This window comes from Furipterus horrens, unplaced genomic scaffold (assembly GCF_987537825.1).
Source record: "Furipterus horrens unplaced genomic scaffold, mFurHor1.1.pri manual_scaffold_12, whole genome shotgun sequence".
Lineage (NCBI taxonomy): Eukaryota > Metazoa > Chordata > Mammalia > Chiroptera > Furipteridae > Furipterus > Furipterus horrens.
Genome location: NW_028327182.1, coordinates 23,356,494 through 23,373,493, shown reverse-complemented (window position 1 = coordinate 23,373,493; position 17,000 = coordinate 23,356,494). Strand labels below are relative to the sequence as shown.

The following is a 17,000-nucleotide window of genomic DNA, read 5'->3' as shown; positions in this document are numbered from 1 at the left end:
AATTGATAGGGTCAAACAGGGAGATAAGTAACTGGTTTCTATTTGGAACAAGGCAAAAGTCCTGTTTTGAAAATCATCATAATAAAACTAAATATCAGATGACATCTTGTTATATAAGACTTTGAAAGCACTTTGTGATACATTAGCTCATCTGTTCTTCACAAAGCGCTATCAACTGGGAGATAAGGCAGATCTTATGATGTTTGGTTTATAGATGATAAAGTAAGTATTTCAGAAGACAGCTTGATGTAGGAAAATAATCAGTAAATTGAAGTCAGAAAACTTGAATTGAAAACTGACTCTAGCACACAATAGTGAAACTTGGGACAAGTCTCTTAATATTTTTTCCTCTTTGCTAAATGGTGTTTTAGGTATCAGTATCTATCTACCTTGTGATGATTGAACAAGTGAGGCCAGATGGTATTAGTCAAGGTCACATCACTAGCAAGTGATAAGGAAAAGAATGAAAGCCAGACGTTTCAGTTCCAAGTTAAGAGCCATGTCAATACCATGCTGTTTGAAAAACGCATATCCTTTAAAGGGAATCATAGTCACCTCATTGTATTCTAAAATCAGCAAAGATAAAAGAATCAAATCACTGGTGGCCTTTTCTAGGAATTGGCCTTTTCTAGGAATTGGCCTTATGGCAACTTTAATTAAAAAGTGAAATGGCACAAAAGATGATCTTGAAAGAGTTTAGTCTACTGCTTATATCCTTAGTCATATATCAACAAGTGAACATGATAAAAAGCTCTCACATTAATTATACTGACTACTTTATTAATGCAGTGCAAAAGTGTTTATGTAATCTGATTCAGTTTATTGAATTAGGTTACAGTTTTATCATTTTGAAAACCAGCTTCATTGTTTACTTCACAGTATATTTCAATTTATTTTGAACAATTAATAGCACAGAATAATCAATTGAAAGCCATCTCCATCTATAGTGTTATAATATGTCATGCCCATAGAGCTTATTTTGCCCACAAAAATTTATAAAAGGAACTTATTGCCATTAAATCCCGAAAAGTAAACATGTAATAACCAAATTTTAGTGCGTTTAAGAACAGTATTCCCTCACTTATCGCGGGTATTACATTCTAGACCCCCCCCCCACCCACGAAGTAGGAACCTTACATATATTCTACACTCTTAAACCTAAGTAACCTTAACAACATATGTATACAGTACCGCAAAATCCTGCGATATAGTGAAAAATCCGCGATAAATAATTAAATATAATATTTTTTTAAATCCCGCAATACGGTGAGGCCACGATAAGTGAACCGCGATATAAAAAGGGACTGCTGTATCTATGGAGTACATTCATAGGAATTTGAATAACTTGTCCAACTAAGCCTTCCTAAACTCAAGCATACATTTAAAAAGTTGTCAATTTTACTCTTAAATTAAAGAGAATTGATATGAACACAGAAAGTTAGCAGTAATAATAACACTTGGATCAGCCATTTAATTACAATAATAATACTTTGTCTAGCTTCATTATTTGTAAAATGCTGGTATAAATTGTGTCATTTGGCACTTAAGGATATTCAACAGGAAAAAATCATTTTGATATAATAAAAAGTTTCTTTTTTACAGGTGATAAAGAATCAAGACACTTGACTGGTTTAATTATTACACATTTAAAAAGTGGCATGATTGAAAGATTCCTATAATCTTCAAGAATTAACTCCACTCTTGAGAACTTTATTTTTTTTAATTGGAAAGTCAACTCAAAGTAATTTATAATAAAGTTCAAGATCTTTTATTTAAATCACTATAAAAGTTTGTGTCTTTCTACTATCATTTCTGATGACTTTTACTCGTTAACATAAGTTTTTCCACCCCTAACTCCAAATTCTAAAACAATACAAAGTATTACTTTATATTATACTCCATGATTGCTATTTCTATTTATTTCTACTCCCTATATGGAGTAGTTATAAAAGAAGGGCAGAAACAACAAAGGAAGAAAAAGAAGCATTTAAAAGTTTATTTCAATTGAACAAAAAGGATTTGTTAGCTTATCATAGTCATAGTTTTACCCATGAGTTAACTATTCCATCCATGAAAAGCAGTGTAATAAACAGTATAACTTATAAATATGAAACATTTACCTCAGAAGTAACTTTTGAAACTATTTTTTTTAGTATGAAATAACATTAGAATATAAAACATTGAAGGATGGACACCATTTAACTTGAAAAGCATGTCAAGTTTGGAAGAATAATTCAAAGTAAAATTAAGAAGAATCTATCAAATGTTATAATTAGAAGGGAAGAAGACGATCTTATTCAATCTACCTACTTCTCTCCGAAGCAAAATTACCTTCAAATTTCCCTAACAACGGTGGTTACTAAGAGAGGAAATGGATGGCTGATGGTCAGGAGACAAGAGAACTTAAAAAATGAAAAAGAACTATGTATTTTTTTACTATGAAAAATATGACTTACAAAAATTAATTAAACATAAAAACGATGGCTAACAACTTTTCATCCCACTTTCTTCTTGAACTCTTCCATCGAAGGAAAAGTTTTATGAGTGGTACGTTCCACTCTTAGAAAGTTATCCATGTAGCAAGGCTCTTTTTAATGGAAGCCAATGCAGACCTCTTTGTGCTTATTGTCTGTCAGTCAGCTAGATTTCCGTCCACGGAAGAGCACAGTATGTATCTACTCTAACGTCCTCTTTCAGACTCTCTGCACGTCTTCTTGAGACTAGCATCACCATCATTTCCAACTCCAAATTATTCTAGGCTATTCTCTTAATGTTCACCAGTTTGTCAATGTCTTACTAAAAATTCTGGTGCCATGACTGAACATAATATTCCAGATGTCATTTGAAGTGCAGAGTAAAATAGTATTGTTTTTTCCCTTTATCTGATTTCATATCCCTATCCATTAAGCTTAGGTTTATATTAGCACTTTGAGGAGTTCTATTACAATGTTGATTTACATGATTACATAACCAAATAAAATCCTTTGGTGTTTTTCATGCAGAATGTTTTCAGATCAGGTCTTATGATCATGACTAGGGCAGTAAATGTTTTAGGACACTGAATGCAAAGCTTTATTAATACTGTCATCTTTCTGACATTTGCCAAGTTCTCTTGAAATGTTTGGTTCTGTCAACACTTTCAATGAGCAACTCTTACTTCTTTACAAAGAGGAGAGTAAAGTTGTAAAATGTATCCTAAATATGCGTGGAGAAATATAAAGAAATGTGAGCATGCTATGGCTAAATCCTTAATAACAAACCCACAGTACAATAAGGGAAGGAATTCAAACGTTGAAGTTCTCCTCAGAGAGGAATGCCTACCAGAGACAGAGGAGACCAAACAAATAATTTTGTTTATCTTGTTTTGCATGGCTTTTGTTCTATAGCATCTTAAGAAAATTCAAAATGTATCCACAGCAGAGTTGCTTTTTTTTTTTTTTTTTTCCTGAATGAAAAACACATTCTGTTTGTATTTCTTGTTTAGGGAAGAAAACACAGTAGAAATAGCACCTCCTACTGGTCAAGAAATTGCAGCCAGCGATAAAAGACAACATATGACATATTGTATATGCAAGGAGTTACAACACTGTAAGAGAACCTCACAAATAAATAGATAATCCACAAAACCCCAGGTCATCCACACATCATTCACTATTGTAATCAAGAGTTGACTTTAAATCTGAGTTGCTTTTCTTAATGTAAATAAACTTCTCTGTGAAAGGAGGCATCATATTACTAAAAAGAAGCAAATAATACCTAGCAATTAGTCAGTTAAGGATATTAGTAACTTCATGACTGCAAATCTACTGAGGGAGACAAGTAAGTAGATTATAACTTTCAGTATGGCTCATTGTAGGCGTAAGAACTCATTGTAGGCATAAGACTGCAGAACTCAATAGGAACTTGGAAGACAGAAACAAATTAGTGAAGAAAGAGTTGTAATTTTCTTGTAAATTAAGTAGATAAGAAGCCAATCCATTAGTCTAGTAATATGTGGTTATTTAATTAAATCTAAAAATAACAGATCTTTGCTCTAAGAGCTTAGAAAACTTTTTTATGAATTTCTGTGCTAGTAACAGACCAAGGGTATATTGTGACTTCATTGAAGTGCTTTATTATAATATATATTATATATTTGCCCTGTTTTGTATGGCTCAGTTGGTTGGGCATTGTGTGACAAAAGAGAAAAGCTACTAGTTTTATTCCCAGTCAGACTACATGCCTAGGTTTTGGGTTCGTTCCCAGGTTGGGGCACATACAAAAGGGAAGTTGATCAATGTTTCTCACATCGATGTTTTTTTCCCTCTCTTTCTATCTCTCTTCTCCTCTCTGAAAATAAATAAATAATACAAAAAATTTAATGATATATACTATATGTTGAATAAAATATATTTATTATCTAGTTCCTCATACCAAATATATATTTACATTCAGTTAAATTATCAATTGTATTTTATTCATATATGCACTAAGTTACTTCTATATAAAAATAATGTGGGTACAATGAGTATTCCAGTCCTTAAGAATTATATAGTATAGTGCATAACAATGGAATTGTGTTTTGCACTTTTGGTAAAAGGAGCAAAGCAAAGACTTGTAACTATACATTGGACCAATCTCCTTGGAAGGATTCAGCACAAGAAGACGGTAACATTTTAAAGGGGAAAGGGGGGGGAGTTGTCTAAAATAGTAAATCAGTAAGTCATTTCTAAAGTTAAAGAAAACAAAATTGGTGTTGAAGAATAAGTACATTTCCAATTGGCTGTTGTCATTTTTCTTTGAAAAATAAACATTTTTAAAAACAAAAGAAAAAACAAAAGAATTATGTAGTATAGTGCATACTACATGAGATTCAGGAATTTTAAAGACTAATATGTTCTGCTTTGCCATTTTATTCTTGTAAATATTGCTTCTGTAGAGCATCAATTTAGGGATCTAAATTTCATCAATTGTTGATGATAATGTTTAAATGTAGCCATCATAACCTATAAACAAACCAATAAATAATTCCCTACGCCCTGGCTGGTTTAGCTCAGTGGATTGAGCGTCGGCCTGCGAGCTAAGTGTCGCTGGTTCGATCTTCCAGTCAGGGCACATCAGAGAAGGAAAACTCTGACTCCAAAAAACCTCCGCTGCCTTGCGGCATACCTCTTCAGGGGAAAGGCTAAGGGAGTAAACCCCGACAGAAAATCCGGAGCCGGAGTCCCTAAGGCGGTTTGACGTTGTAGTCAACACCGGCAACTCCTGCGGTGCACCTGAACCCAAGCTGTATCGACTCCGTCTTTCCCTTGGACCCTTCAGCTGCGAAGAGAGGGGGGGTCTGCTGCATGGGCAACAGCAGACCCTCCATATCACCCTGCCCAGGCTCTGTAGCTTCAGCTTCACTGGAGAGGACACTCCAGCGTCATCGCAAGATGTCGATTCAACATGGGAGGAGACAGATAACGTGTCACTCCCGAGTCGGACTGCACAGCCATTCTCGGCGGTGCAGATAGACTCTTAAGAAGCTACACCATTGTCTCTCGAGACGGACGGCTGCCGACGACGAAATAATTCCCTCCATTTACTTAGTGTACCTCCTTTAAATTCTAACCTCTAAATCTTTAATCTGGAGCCTAACCATATTAAACAGGATTTTATAAACTGCATTATAACACCAGTGTTTATATTTGTAACTCTGAAGCTTAAATATTTCTTCTCAGAAATTCTTTACTAAAGATCTATTAGCTATATTCATAGAACAAGTATCTATCTTGAATATCTGCTTTGTCACAAGCACTATTCTATATCCTGGGATACCAAGGTGAACAAAAACTATCAAAATCTCCCAGAGGCTGTTTGTGTGCATGTCTGCCTCACCATACTTGGGCCCCTCACAATACTTTGCCAGGCACTTGCTGGATGTGACAGGCTGATAATGACCCTCAAAGTTTTTTCCACATCTTAATCCAGAGAAACTGTAAAATGCTATTTTGTATGGGAAAAGATATTTTTCTGAAGAGATTAGGTTAAGGATCTTCAGGTGACATTATCCTGAGTTATCTGATGGGATCTAAATACAATCATAAGTATCCTTACAAGTGAGAGGCAAAGGGAAATTTTAGACACACACACACACACACACACACACACACACACACACACACACACACATACACAGAAGAGAAAGCAGCGATTAGAGCAATGCAACCACAAACTGAGGACGGCCTGCAGTTACCAAAGACGCTCAAAGAGGCAAGGAATACAAACTCCCAAAGAACCTTCAGAGGGACTGTGGCTCTCCTAACCTCTTGGCATCTTGTTTTGGTTCAATAATACTGATTTTGGACTTCTCCAGAATTGTGACAGAATAAATTTTTGTTTATTTAAGTCACCAGGTGTGTGGTAATTTCTTACAGAAATTATGTCACAGGACATTAATAGAGTGCTCAATACAAGTTTTAAAACTAAATAAATTACATGAAGTCTAGTGTTTAGGTTGGGGGTGTTTTATTTGTGCATTCTTCTGTTATCCTAACTTGTGAGTCTCTCCAGGGAATACAATGCTTTGTTATAAAAAACACTTCTCAACAGACAAGGCACATTACTACACTATGAATTTTCCCCTCTGAAGTTAAAATGTTTAATGGATTTAAAATATTACAAATATTAGTAATACAAAAAGAGGTAGTATGGATGCTGTTGGTTATTAATATTTCACAAGAAAAATTACAACTATAAATATTAAAATATGTTTTTGAATTATAAATCCACATAAAAATACTTTCCTACAATCTTTTTTAAAAGATAAGAATGTTTTAATGGGATTAACTCTCAATTAATATTGCCCTAGTTTAGTATCTTTTCCCAAAACGATAAAAATTGCATTTATAAGTTCTTACATTTTAAACGTAGTGCAAATGTGTATACAATTGCTTTCTTTATCCTATATGTATATTGGTTATGTGCCTACAAGGTCACAGTGAGAGAACAGACATGTTCAAAAAGAAAAACTATTAATTATTCATCTATGTAACTTGAGAGTATCTGAAAATTTTAGGTATTAGATAACTTTTAATGTCAAATGTAAGTATTTGGGACTCACTGTACTTATATAAAAATTATTTCAAAACTAGTTTTCATTCTGCCCTAAAGATAAAAATCAAAATGTCCAAATCTGCTAGCCAAATTGCATTCCTGGCACAAGTGGGGAGTACTTAGAACCCCTAAATAACCCTTTCCTTAATTATAAAACACACACAATTCTATAAAAAGTATGAATGTTGTTGGAACTCTGTTGCTAGGATGAATTGATTCCAAACTGGTATTTATTATCAAAAATGATTTATGATATGTGCTCAGTCTACATGAATGTACGGAGCACTACAGGAGGTGTTGCATTGTGAAGCTCTACAAAGAGCCGTCTTTCTCTCATTAACTTCCACTGCTGGTTGCCATGGCATCTGGTGACAGCCATAAATTTTGGAAATTATCACTATCTGCCCACTCCCCCTTCTAAGGTTACTCACCAGTCCCCTCAAGCAACCAGAATAACAAACAAATGAAAATTCCATAAGCAATCTCAAAGGTTTTTGTTTTTTTTTTTAATTATACATTCTTGTTCAAACTAAAGTCCAAATGGGACATATCTCAAATAACCTAAATGGAGATGAAGGCAATGCATTCTGGAACACTGTGTTAGAGGATTCCCTAAGTGATTCTCATGTGGATGCAACCTTGGTATTGAAGAAGCGTATTAAAAGTTTAAACAAAATAATTCCATTTCATGAAGTGAAAAAGTAAAACAAACAAATAAATAAGTAAAATACACTTAAATACATAACAGAGCTTGAAAATACTTTTAAAAATATAAAAATACTAATTTTTTTGAAAAAGGAATAACAGATGTTGCCAGGAAAGAATATTTAACTTCAATGTTCAATTGTTGAAAAGGAAAAATTAGAGAATAGTTAGGGACAATCTGATAGATTTTTATAAATTTGTCAAAATTAATGAATTTTCTATTTCACAGGACCAATTCTGGCAAGTTTGAAAGCAAATTTACATCTGCTGTGCTTTTCAATAATAATACTGAGAGTACAAAAGTACAGGTCAGTGTTTACAGTGTGGCTACAATTTAAATCTTAGAGAGGATTTAAGATTTGGGAGAGGGGTTTATTTTCTTCCTTGGTTTTTTTGTTTGTTTGTTTTGAGGTACACATATTTATTTATTTGTTTTGCTAGCTTTGGAAACATGCTTTCCAAGTCTTTTAAAGACATTGATATAACTATATACTCTTGGAAACAAAGTTTTAAAATTCTAAACTCACAGGTCAAAATCAGTGGAAGTGCCATCAAACCAGATTGCTTAATGTCAACAATATTGATATATAACTTTTCATTGAGTTTTAAAAATATAAATAATACACTTTAGCTTTCATATATTAGGAATAAAAAATGACATTTTATTTTCTAAGAAAGTAACAAATATAAGAAAAGAATGTGCCAAATATAAATAAAGTCCTGGGACATGAGTCTATATATCATGTTAAATCTATTTCCCCAATATACTAAGTTCTCCTTGAAAGAAAAGTGTTACACTCATTTGAGAACTGTAAAATTTCTTTAACACCATTGGATTTCAGGTCAATGTTTTAAGATAGTAAATAAGTAAAAAATTCAGGGACTGGGGCCATTCTATATTTCCTAAAATCTAAACTTCTCCAGCTTGAAATATTCTATGTAAGAAGAGTAATTATGCTGAATATGTTAAGATAACACCATTCATATGCAACAGTCAAACTTCTGGCAGTTTCAAATCTTTGGACCAATCTCTAAACGTTGTAAGTAAGTAAAATAAGCAATAATGAGCTCATGCACCCTGACTTAGAGCCATTCACTGAGCTCTACAGAGCACTGAACTGTCCAAGACTGACTTTTCAACTCACTTTACACTCCAGATGAGCCATAACTATTTCCTCCTCCTTCTCTAGAACACGACTATTTGAGGTCTATTTCAATATAATGCTTAATAAGCTTAAAAGAAATTCTAGTTTCTAGGTTCACAAGATACTACAAAGAGAAGTTAAAAAAAATAAGTTAATTAAAAAACATGTCTGAGAAGAACAACACAACAGTTGAAATAAGTGAAATGATCTTAATTCATAAATAAATGTCCATAAATGAGTTATTTAATTATAATTATGCTATATGTGTATTATGATGACATCATCTTACTTCATCATTGCTTTGATAATAAACTATTTACTGTCTTCACCTTCAAAGATTAAATATTGGCAGACAATTTGGGAGCAGATCTTCCCTCTTTCAATACGAATACATTTTGGAATACTTTTCACTCATCAGGTAACTGCATTCAGTAATGTATGAGTCAACACAAACTTATCAAATATAGAATAATTATTATTAAAAATGATTATGTTTTTAAATCCCCAAAACATAGTTTATTAAGAAATTAATGAGCAAAGATTTTTAGGTCTTTCCTCTATGCACCCGAGTCTTTCAAACATTAAACATGAAAAGTTAAGATTTTAGTTCCATCTGGCCTATGTACTACATAAAAAACAAAACAAATATTTGAATCAGGAAATTTTATCTAGTTAAATAAGAACAGTTCAGGCTTAACAAAGTACTGCCTATTTCTTTTTCAAATCTCAAATCTGTAATTAGAATTTCAGGCAGCATGATTCAGTTACTTGAGAAACATGACTAACTAAACAAATAGAAATGATGATACTTGCTCTATAATTGAGTCATTCTCAGCTATTAATTTCATTTTCTATGTCTCAATTTTTCACCTGCAAAATTAGCATCAAAATACAATTCTCCATGGGATTTTAAATAATTTACTGTTAAGTTTATAATGTGGTACCTTACAGAAAATATTAAACATATAAAACGAATAAATAGCTTCAAATTCAACTCAACAGATGTTTGATACAGGCCCACAAAAGGTGAAGAAACTGTTCAGATGCTGCGACAAAAATAAAGGTGAATTAAAACATGCATTGCTTTCAAGGAGTTTTAAACCAAATATGGAATATGAAAAAAGATATCCCATGATAATATTAAGAACAAAGAAAGACAAATATTACAAAAAAGATAATGGAAATTCAGAGAAAAAAATGAAGACTCCTCATCTTGCCAGCTTATCTTTCTTGTATAATTTGTTTTTACATGGAAATTATATGCTTTTGTTTATATGTATATCTCCTCATACACTTCTATGATGGGAAGAATTATTATAAACATTATATACTACATAATAATATAATCATCATTGTTATTATTTTAACTTGTTCATGGGTCTGGTTGAAACATGGAAACTGGGCAAATGTGTAAGTGAATAAAAGAATGAATACAACATTATTTGGTGGAAATCCAATAGTTATTTCTGCATGTAGTGCAATATTTAAATTGTTTATGGTATACAGCTTATGTGATCAAGACTATTCTTTTACTTGTACATTTTCAAAAATTTCAGTAATAAACATCCTTCAAATGTTTCTAAAGGAAATTGATTCACATTCTAGTTTGAGAGAAAATAGGAGGCTCTCCTATTTGACATAGTTGTTGCCTTTTGTTTAAATGCATTTGTCTATTTTGGAACACTAATGGAATGAGAAATAAGTTTCGAACTGAGAAACAAGGGTTTCCTAACCACTGACAGTTACCACCTCATTGTCCCGGGAAATCACCAATTCTCTCCGAACTTCGATTCCTCAACGGGAAAGTAAGGATGATACTCTGTTGTTCAATATTAGTGAAAGGATTAATTAGAATAATACCGAGCATTGTGCTCAATTAAGCTTTTTTTATTTTACTTTAAATAAATAAATGATGATAACTATAATGCAGTTTTGAAATAAATTCTGCTCAGTAACATCTTAGTGTGTACAAAACATAATCAATGGGTGTAAATATCTGCGTAAATATATATAACACTTATTATTTATATATGCTATGGCATGGGCTGAATTTTAATATTTTCAGTATAGATAAGCATGCTCTTACCTGTTGGTGGGATTATCCCAGGAGACATGAGGCCAGGGACAGAATGTGGCATGATATGAGAGTTCTCTGGGGAGGTGACACTCTGAGTCCTCTTAGGAGGCCTTCCAGGTCTAGAACTGAAACAAACAAACAAAAAATTTTTACAATTAAGCTGTTGTCTTACACATCATTTCAAAGTTGTTTCAAGTGGTAACATGGACTGTAAATAAATTTGTTTCAAGGACGGTTGCTTTTGCAGTTAGATGTAATAGACTTCCATCACTAATTAGATTACATGCTGAATTCATTTTCCTCATTGAAGATCAGCCACTCCTGATGCATAATTCATAGCCTGTACCTCGTTACCTGCTTCTTCATATTAATATCTATACACAGTTTGAATTGCCTCGTTTGCATATGCTAAAGTTCTGCATGCAGCCTTCAGCACGAAAATTATGCACTAACTTGTAATAATTATTACAGTCAGCCTGCTATTGATTTATGAGACTTTTAAAAACCAAATATGTGTAGTACTTGTAATGAATGATATTTTAAGGTTCTTCAGGAAATTAAAAGGCAATGGCTGCCTAAGGAAATGTTCTGCTTGTTTGATTTAATACTACAGTTAGCTGGGAGGTGGAATGAAAGACTGATTCAGACCTATAGCACATTTTTAGATGATATGTTTTATTACTTCGCACTGCTAGCTTGATATCTAGATGATAAATGACAATACATATCTAATGTGTGAAAAGGTCTTGCAATTTCTTTATTTTTTGTCATTTAAAAGATAAGTCAAGTTATCATTTAACCCTTATTCTAGTTAAATGAATAGCCCCACTAGGTTGCCTTACATTTAATATACTAAAATAGATTGGAAAGGCTTAGGATTATTTGTAAAACATCATTGAGACACTATCAGAATAGCATCTTGTATCTGCCTTTAGGGTAAATCGGAATACCTGGTGTCTGTGGTTTAGTAATACTTGTCTTTACATATATACTGTACAAGAGTAATTTTTTAAATTATAAAAGCAGAAGGTGAAGTATTCACTATCCTTGTATGAGAATAACATGAATGTAATATTAAGACATTTTTGAAACAAACATATTTAGCATTATGTTCCTACTCTCTGCCTCTGTATCATAAATGTGCTTTCATAAAATACTTTTCCATCACTTATTTGGTTTACATATGTGCCTAGATATATCATAACTTCTAGATACAAACTTCATAAATTAGTATTTCCATGTTAGCCTCAGCTGAGGTTCTTTGTCTCCTCAGAAGACTCAAAGATCCTACCTCTACTATTTAATGAAAGTAATATATGTGCTCATTTAACAGATAATTATTAAGCACTTGCTGTTTTCAAAGTAGTTCACTGTGGAGGCTAATTTGGGAGAATGGGTTCTTCAGTCTTTAGGAGCTTATACCTTGCCAAGGCAGGGGTGGGTGGGGGTGCGGGGAGCACACAAATCTGGTGCATAAATAAAACCATGGTTCAAGCTGGTATGTGCTAGGTGTCATAAGAAAGTTGCAATCTGATTACTCATTGGAAGTTAGGGTGGTTGATAATACCTCCAAGGTGAGGAAAGAGAGAGAATATTTCATGGCAGTGGCAAGTTCAGAAGAGAATTCTGAAGGATGAGTAGACATGGAAGAAAAGTACACTCCATCAAGAATGTAAGAAAGAAATAAAAACATGAAATTGTATAGATATACACAGGATTGTTCCCAATGAGTCTAAACAGGCTAGATAAGATGAAGAGCAGAGATTTATACTGCGAGGGTTACTGTCTGGGGCCAGATCCTGGATGGCCTTGAACCAAGAGCAAGGAGATTATGCACTTGATTTGCTAATCCATAAGGACACTCTCCTGTTTATTGTTCTGAAATATCTTTCTGGCTACTTATTCTTATTCTTCATTATTATTCCTCATCCTCAGCTGGTTCTCTGACTTCTGTTATTTGCCCAGGGCCAAGCAACAGCCTTCTGATAGTATCCATTTTCCCTGACTGATCTTTCTATTCAGAGTAGTGAGGTGCTGAGGAATTATGGCTAAATACATATCTGCAGCCTAGATCTTCCTCCTGGGATTCAGACAGGTATACTAGAAATCTCTGTTTGGAAGTTCTATAATAATTTAAGACTCAGCTTGTCCAAATCTAAACTCAGCATCTTCCCCATTAAAACCTATGGCCATCATCAATAAATCAACAAACAACAAGTGCTGGCGAGGATGCAGAGAAAAGGGAACCCTAGTGCACTGCTGCTCGGAATGCAGACTGGTGCTGCTGCTATGGAAAACAGTATAGAATTTCCTCAAAAAACTAAAAAATGGAACTGCCTTTTTACCCAGTGATTATACTGCTGAGATCATACCCAAAGAATCTTGAAACTCCAGTAAAAAAAATAAAAACCTGTGCACCCCTATGTTCATAGCTGTGCTATTTACAATAGCCAAGTGCTGGAAACAGCCTAAGTGCCCCTCTGTAGATGAGTGGATCAAAAAACTGTGGTATATTTACATAATGGAATACTACGTAGCAGAAAAAAGAGGGAACTCCTACCACCTGTGACAACATGGATGGAACTAGAGAGAATTATGTTTAGCAAAATAAGCCAGGCAATGAAAAACAAACACTATATGATGTCATGTAATACAGGAAACTAATGAACAACACAAACAAAAGCAAAATTGAACCAGAGGCATGTAAACAAGAAGCAGAATAACAGTTACGGGGTTGGGGGCAAAGAGAAGGGGGAGAAGGGAAGGGTCTAGTCAAGGAACTAATATAAATGACCCATGGACATGGACAACTGGGTGGGGATTGACTGTGGGAGAAGGAGTGGCTGTGGGGGGAGCAATGGGGGGAAAAGTGGGACACCTGTAATCAAAAAATAATAATAAATAAATTTAAATAAAACCTATTCATCTTTCCCTAATGGAGCCTAATTGACTTAAGTCATAAACCCAGGACTCAGCTGTGTCTTCTCCTTCCTTTGTACACTCAAATATCATCCCAATGAAGTTATCTCTAATCCATCCTCTCTTCTCTATCCATACTCCTACTACCAGGTAAATTCCTTATTTGATATATGATTACAGCCTTCTTAATTTTTCTAAGATCTACCTTCAACTTTGTCCCACTGTGAAGCCTGGAGTCAAGACAACTCTCCATACTAATCTCAGAAGGGTTTTTCTAAAATGCAAATTCAATCATATTTTCTATTTGCTGAAAGATAGCAATAGCTTCCGGTAAGATTCACATCCCTTATCAAACCTGGCCCTTACTTACTTTTCCAATCTCACCCTTTTAGTCATACATTTACGGCTTATATGTGACCCTACTGATTTTCTAGCAGCATCGTAAATTGCTTCGGTCTTCTGTTACACTACCTTTATAAATACTGCCTCCTTCGGCACCCACTCTCATTCCCATTTTACCTGGCTAAATGTGTCTAAACCTTGATCATTCTTCTTACTAACCACATCTAGTTAGTATGTTTTCTATGCACTATGATAGCCCATGATGAACAAATATATTATAGCTCTTTCTTTACTGACTGTAGTAATCTGCTTATTTGTTTTACTACCAAGACAGTATGGCAAAGAGTATACTAAATATATCCTTAATACTTAGCTAAAGACTTGGCTCACCACATGTATTTATTTTCTTTATTTTTTATTTCTTTTTTAAAATTTCACTGTATGTATTTAAATAAACTTTAACACAATTTATGAAGCCTTTTTCCCCCAAATTCCTCAAATGTTCTACCTCATTCATTCTAGCGGTCTCAGAGTTTCCAGGAAATGAAAAGTAAGACACAAAAATAAACTTTGGAACTCTGAATCTAAGGATAATATACATCAGAAGAGCAGGAAAAGAGAATAGAGGTATTGGGAGATCTCAAGCAAAATGCTATGGAGAAAGTAGGAAAGGAAGGGAAAGGGAAGTTAAGATTTAAACATTTTAGCCCTTTAATTTGCTTTGCTTTTAAGAAAATGAAACTGTTTAGAAGCATTTTATTATTTGGGCCACAGGAGCTATCCTCAGGGTCCTTACTTTGAAAGTAGAGGTCAAGCTGTAAGTAGCAACACTTTATTTCATTATGTGGTTAGAACAGACCCACTGGGCTTTTTTCACCCAAGATATCTCTTGCCCAATCTATGACACTGCCTCCAATTCACCAACAGAGATTTACTTCTTTCAGTTTAAAGCTTTAAGATCTTTTCAAGCCTTCCTTTAAAGGGCAAATACCCTAGATGGTGGTAACACCCTAAAGCCATTAACTAACACCCTACTGAGGATTACTTTACAGTTAGCTAAGAGCACTGTCTTGAGATATATATGCACATAATGGAGAGAAATGGAAGGAAAGATGGGAAGGAAGTCAATAACCTACCCTTTTGCCTAAGAATAAGACTACTGGGAACATTTCCTTGGAGTTAATGCCCAACTTCTTGATTGAGGGGAAGTTAGGTTATCTTATTTTATTTTGCTTTATTTTATTTTATTAACAAGACTTTCCTCTATCCCTTCATGACCTACAGTTAGGTTAGGTCCCCTCAGTGTTTTACTGCAGTCTGATCCCTAACTGCCAGAAGGGTTGACTCTAGGGAAGATATGCTAATTGTTAAATATTTACATATTTAAATATCTTTCAACAGAGCTTTAGGAAACTTCTAGAAGAACATGTACAGCACTATAGCCAAAGCCTTGACATATCTGGCTTTAAACACTGGCTCTACCAATTTACTAGAAGGTGTGGCCTTAATCAAGCTACCTAACTTCTCAGAACATCTGATTAAGATTTTTAAATAAAAAAGTGCTCTTGTTTGCTTTGTTAGAAATGAGTTATTCTTGGGAAGAAAAACGAAAACTTAACTGAAAAGTGGAAGAAGTGAAACAACTAGCAAAAGAATCTCCTTGTGGAACGATCAAGTGTCCCAATAGCAGCCACCTTGAAGCCTCCTTTACCTACAATGTTAACAAAACTCTATGTCAGAGGATCAGAGCAGCTGAACTCTCCTTGCTCTAATCAAAGCAGAAGACCTCTCTTAAATAAATTATTACCCTTAACAGCTTGAATGAAATCAAATTTGTGACTTTGGTAATTGTTTTTGCCAGCTTCACCCATGGGCCACAGCACAGCCTAAGTGTGTTCAATCATCTGCATTAAAATTGGCGAGCAATGGTTCAGAGATGTCCAAACCCACACGTAACATCTCACTTACTTATGAAGCAACCCAGCCACAACCTTCCCTGCACTTTTGAATATATAAGGTTTCTTCTCAAGAAAGACCACTGGGTAGGCTTCTTTCCATTGTTTACTTCATTAAATATGTCTCATGCTAGTTTCTCTAATTCCCCCAAAACTATATAATGTTTACCAGCTCTTCCTAATCCATTTATTGTGCTGATTGAGGGTGAAGTCACACGAAACTTAACAAAACCAAGAAAAAGTGATATAAATTAATAAGCAGCTAAATGCATCAAAAGTTAGAGGCATTTGAAATTTTAGAGGGAGGGTACATTACAGATTTTTTCAATCCCCAAACTTCTCCCTAGACATTGTCTTCCGCTAATTTCTCCAGTAGCTTTTGAGAAACTAAAATCAATTCAATTCTATTCCAGAGAGTTAGAGAAGAAAAACATGTAAAACCCAGAAAAAGACTGTGATGGTTATAAATTGGGAAATGCCAAAGTAGCTAGCTCCCTACCAGAAAATTTGGTTCCAAATTCTACCTGCTTAAAGAAGTGTTCCATTCAATCATTCAATTCATTCATCCATTTACTTAAGGAAAGGAGCTACCACTGTACAAGCCATGGGCTAGCTATTATAGGGTTGCAAAATAAAGACACACTCCCTTCTTTGAGAAGGAAAATAAAATTAAATAGCCTGTGGGATAATAGTGCAGAAGAAAAATACACGGCAGCAAGTGAGCATTGATTTCAGTCTTGGGACACAACCAAGCATTCAGGGTGAAAGCAGCTTGCTCCA

At 34.2% G+C, this 17,000-nt stretch overlaps 1 protein-coding gene across 1 annotated transcript in view; it reads right to left on the bottom strand.

The window, feature by feature from the left end:
- The window catches only part of DACH1 (dachshund family transcription factor 1), a 412,459-nt gene that overhangs the window by 225,310 nt on the left and 170,149 nt on the right, over positions 1 to 17,000 (bottom strand). Inside the window, exon 2 of the mRNA XM_090258266.1 lies at positions 11,014 to 11,129. Within this exon, the coding sequence (XP_090114392.1) occupies positions 11,014 to 11,129 (116 nt within the window). The remainder of the gene's footprint in view (positions 1 to 11,013; positions 11,130 to 17,000) is intronic.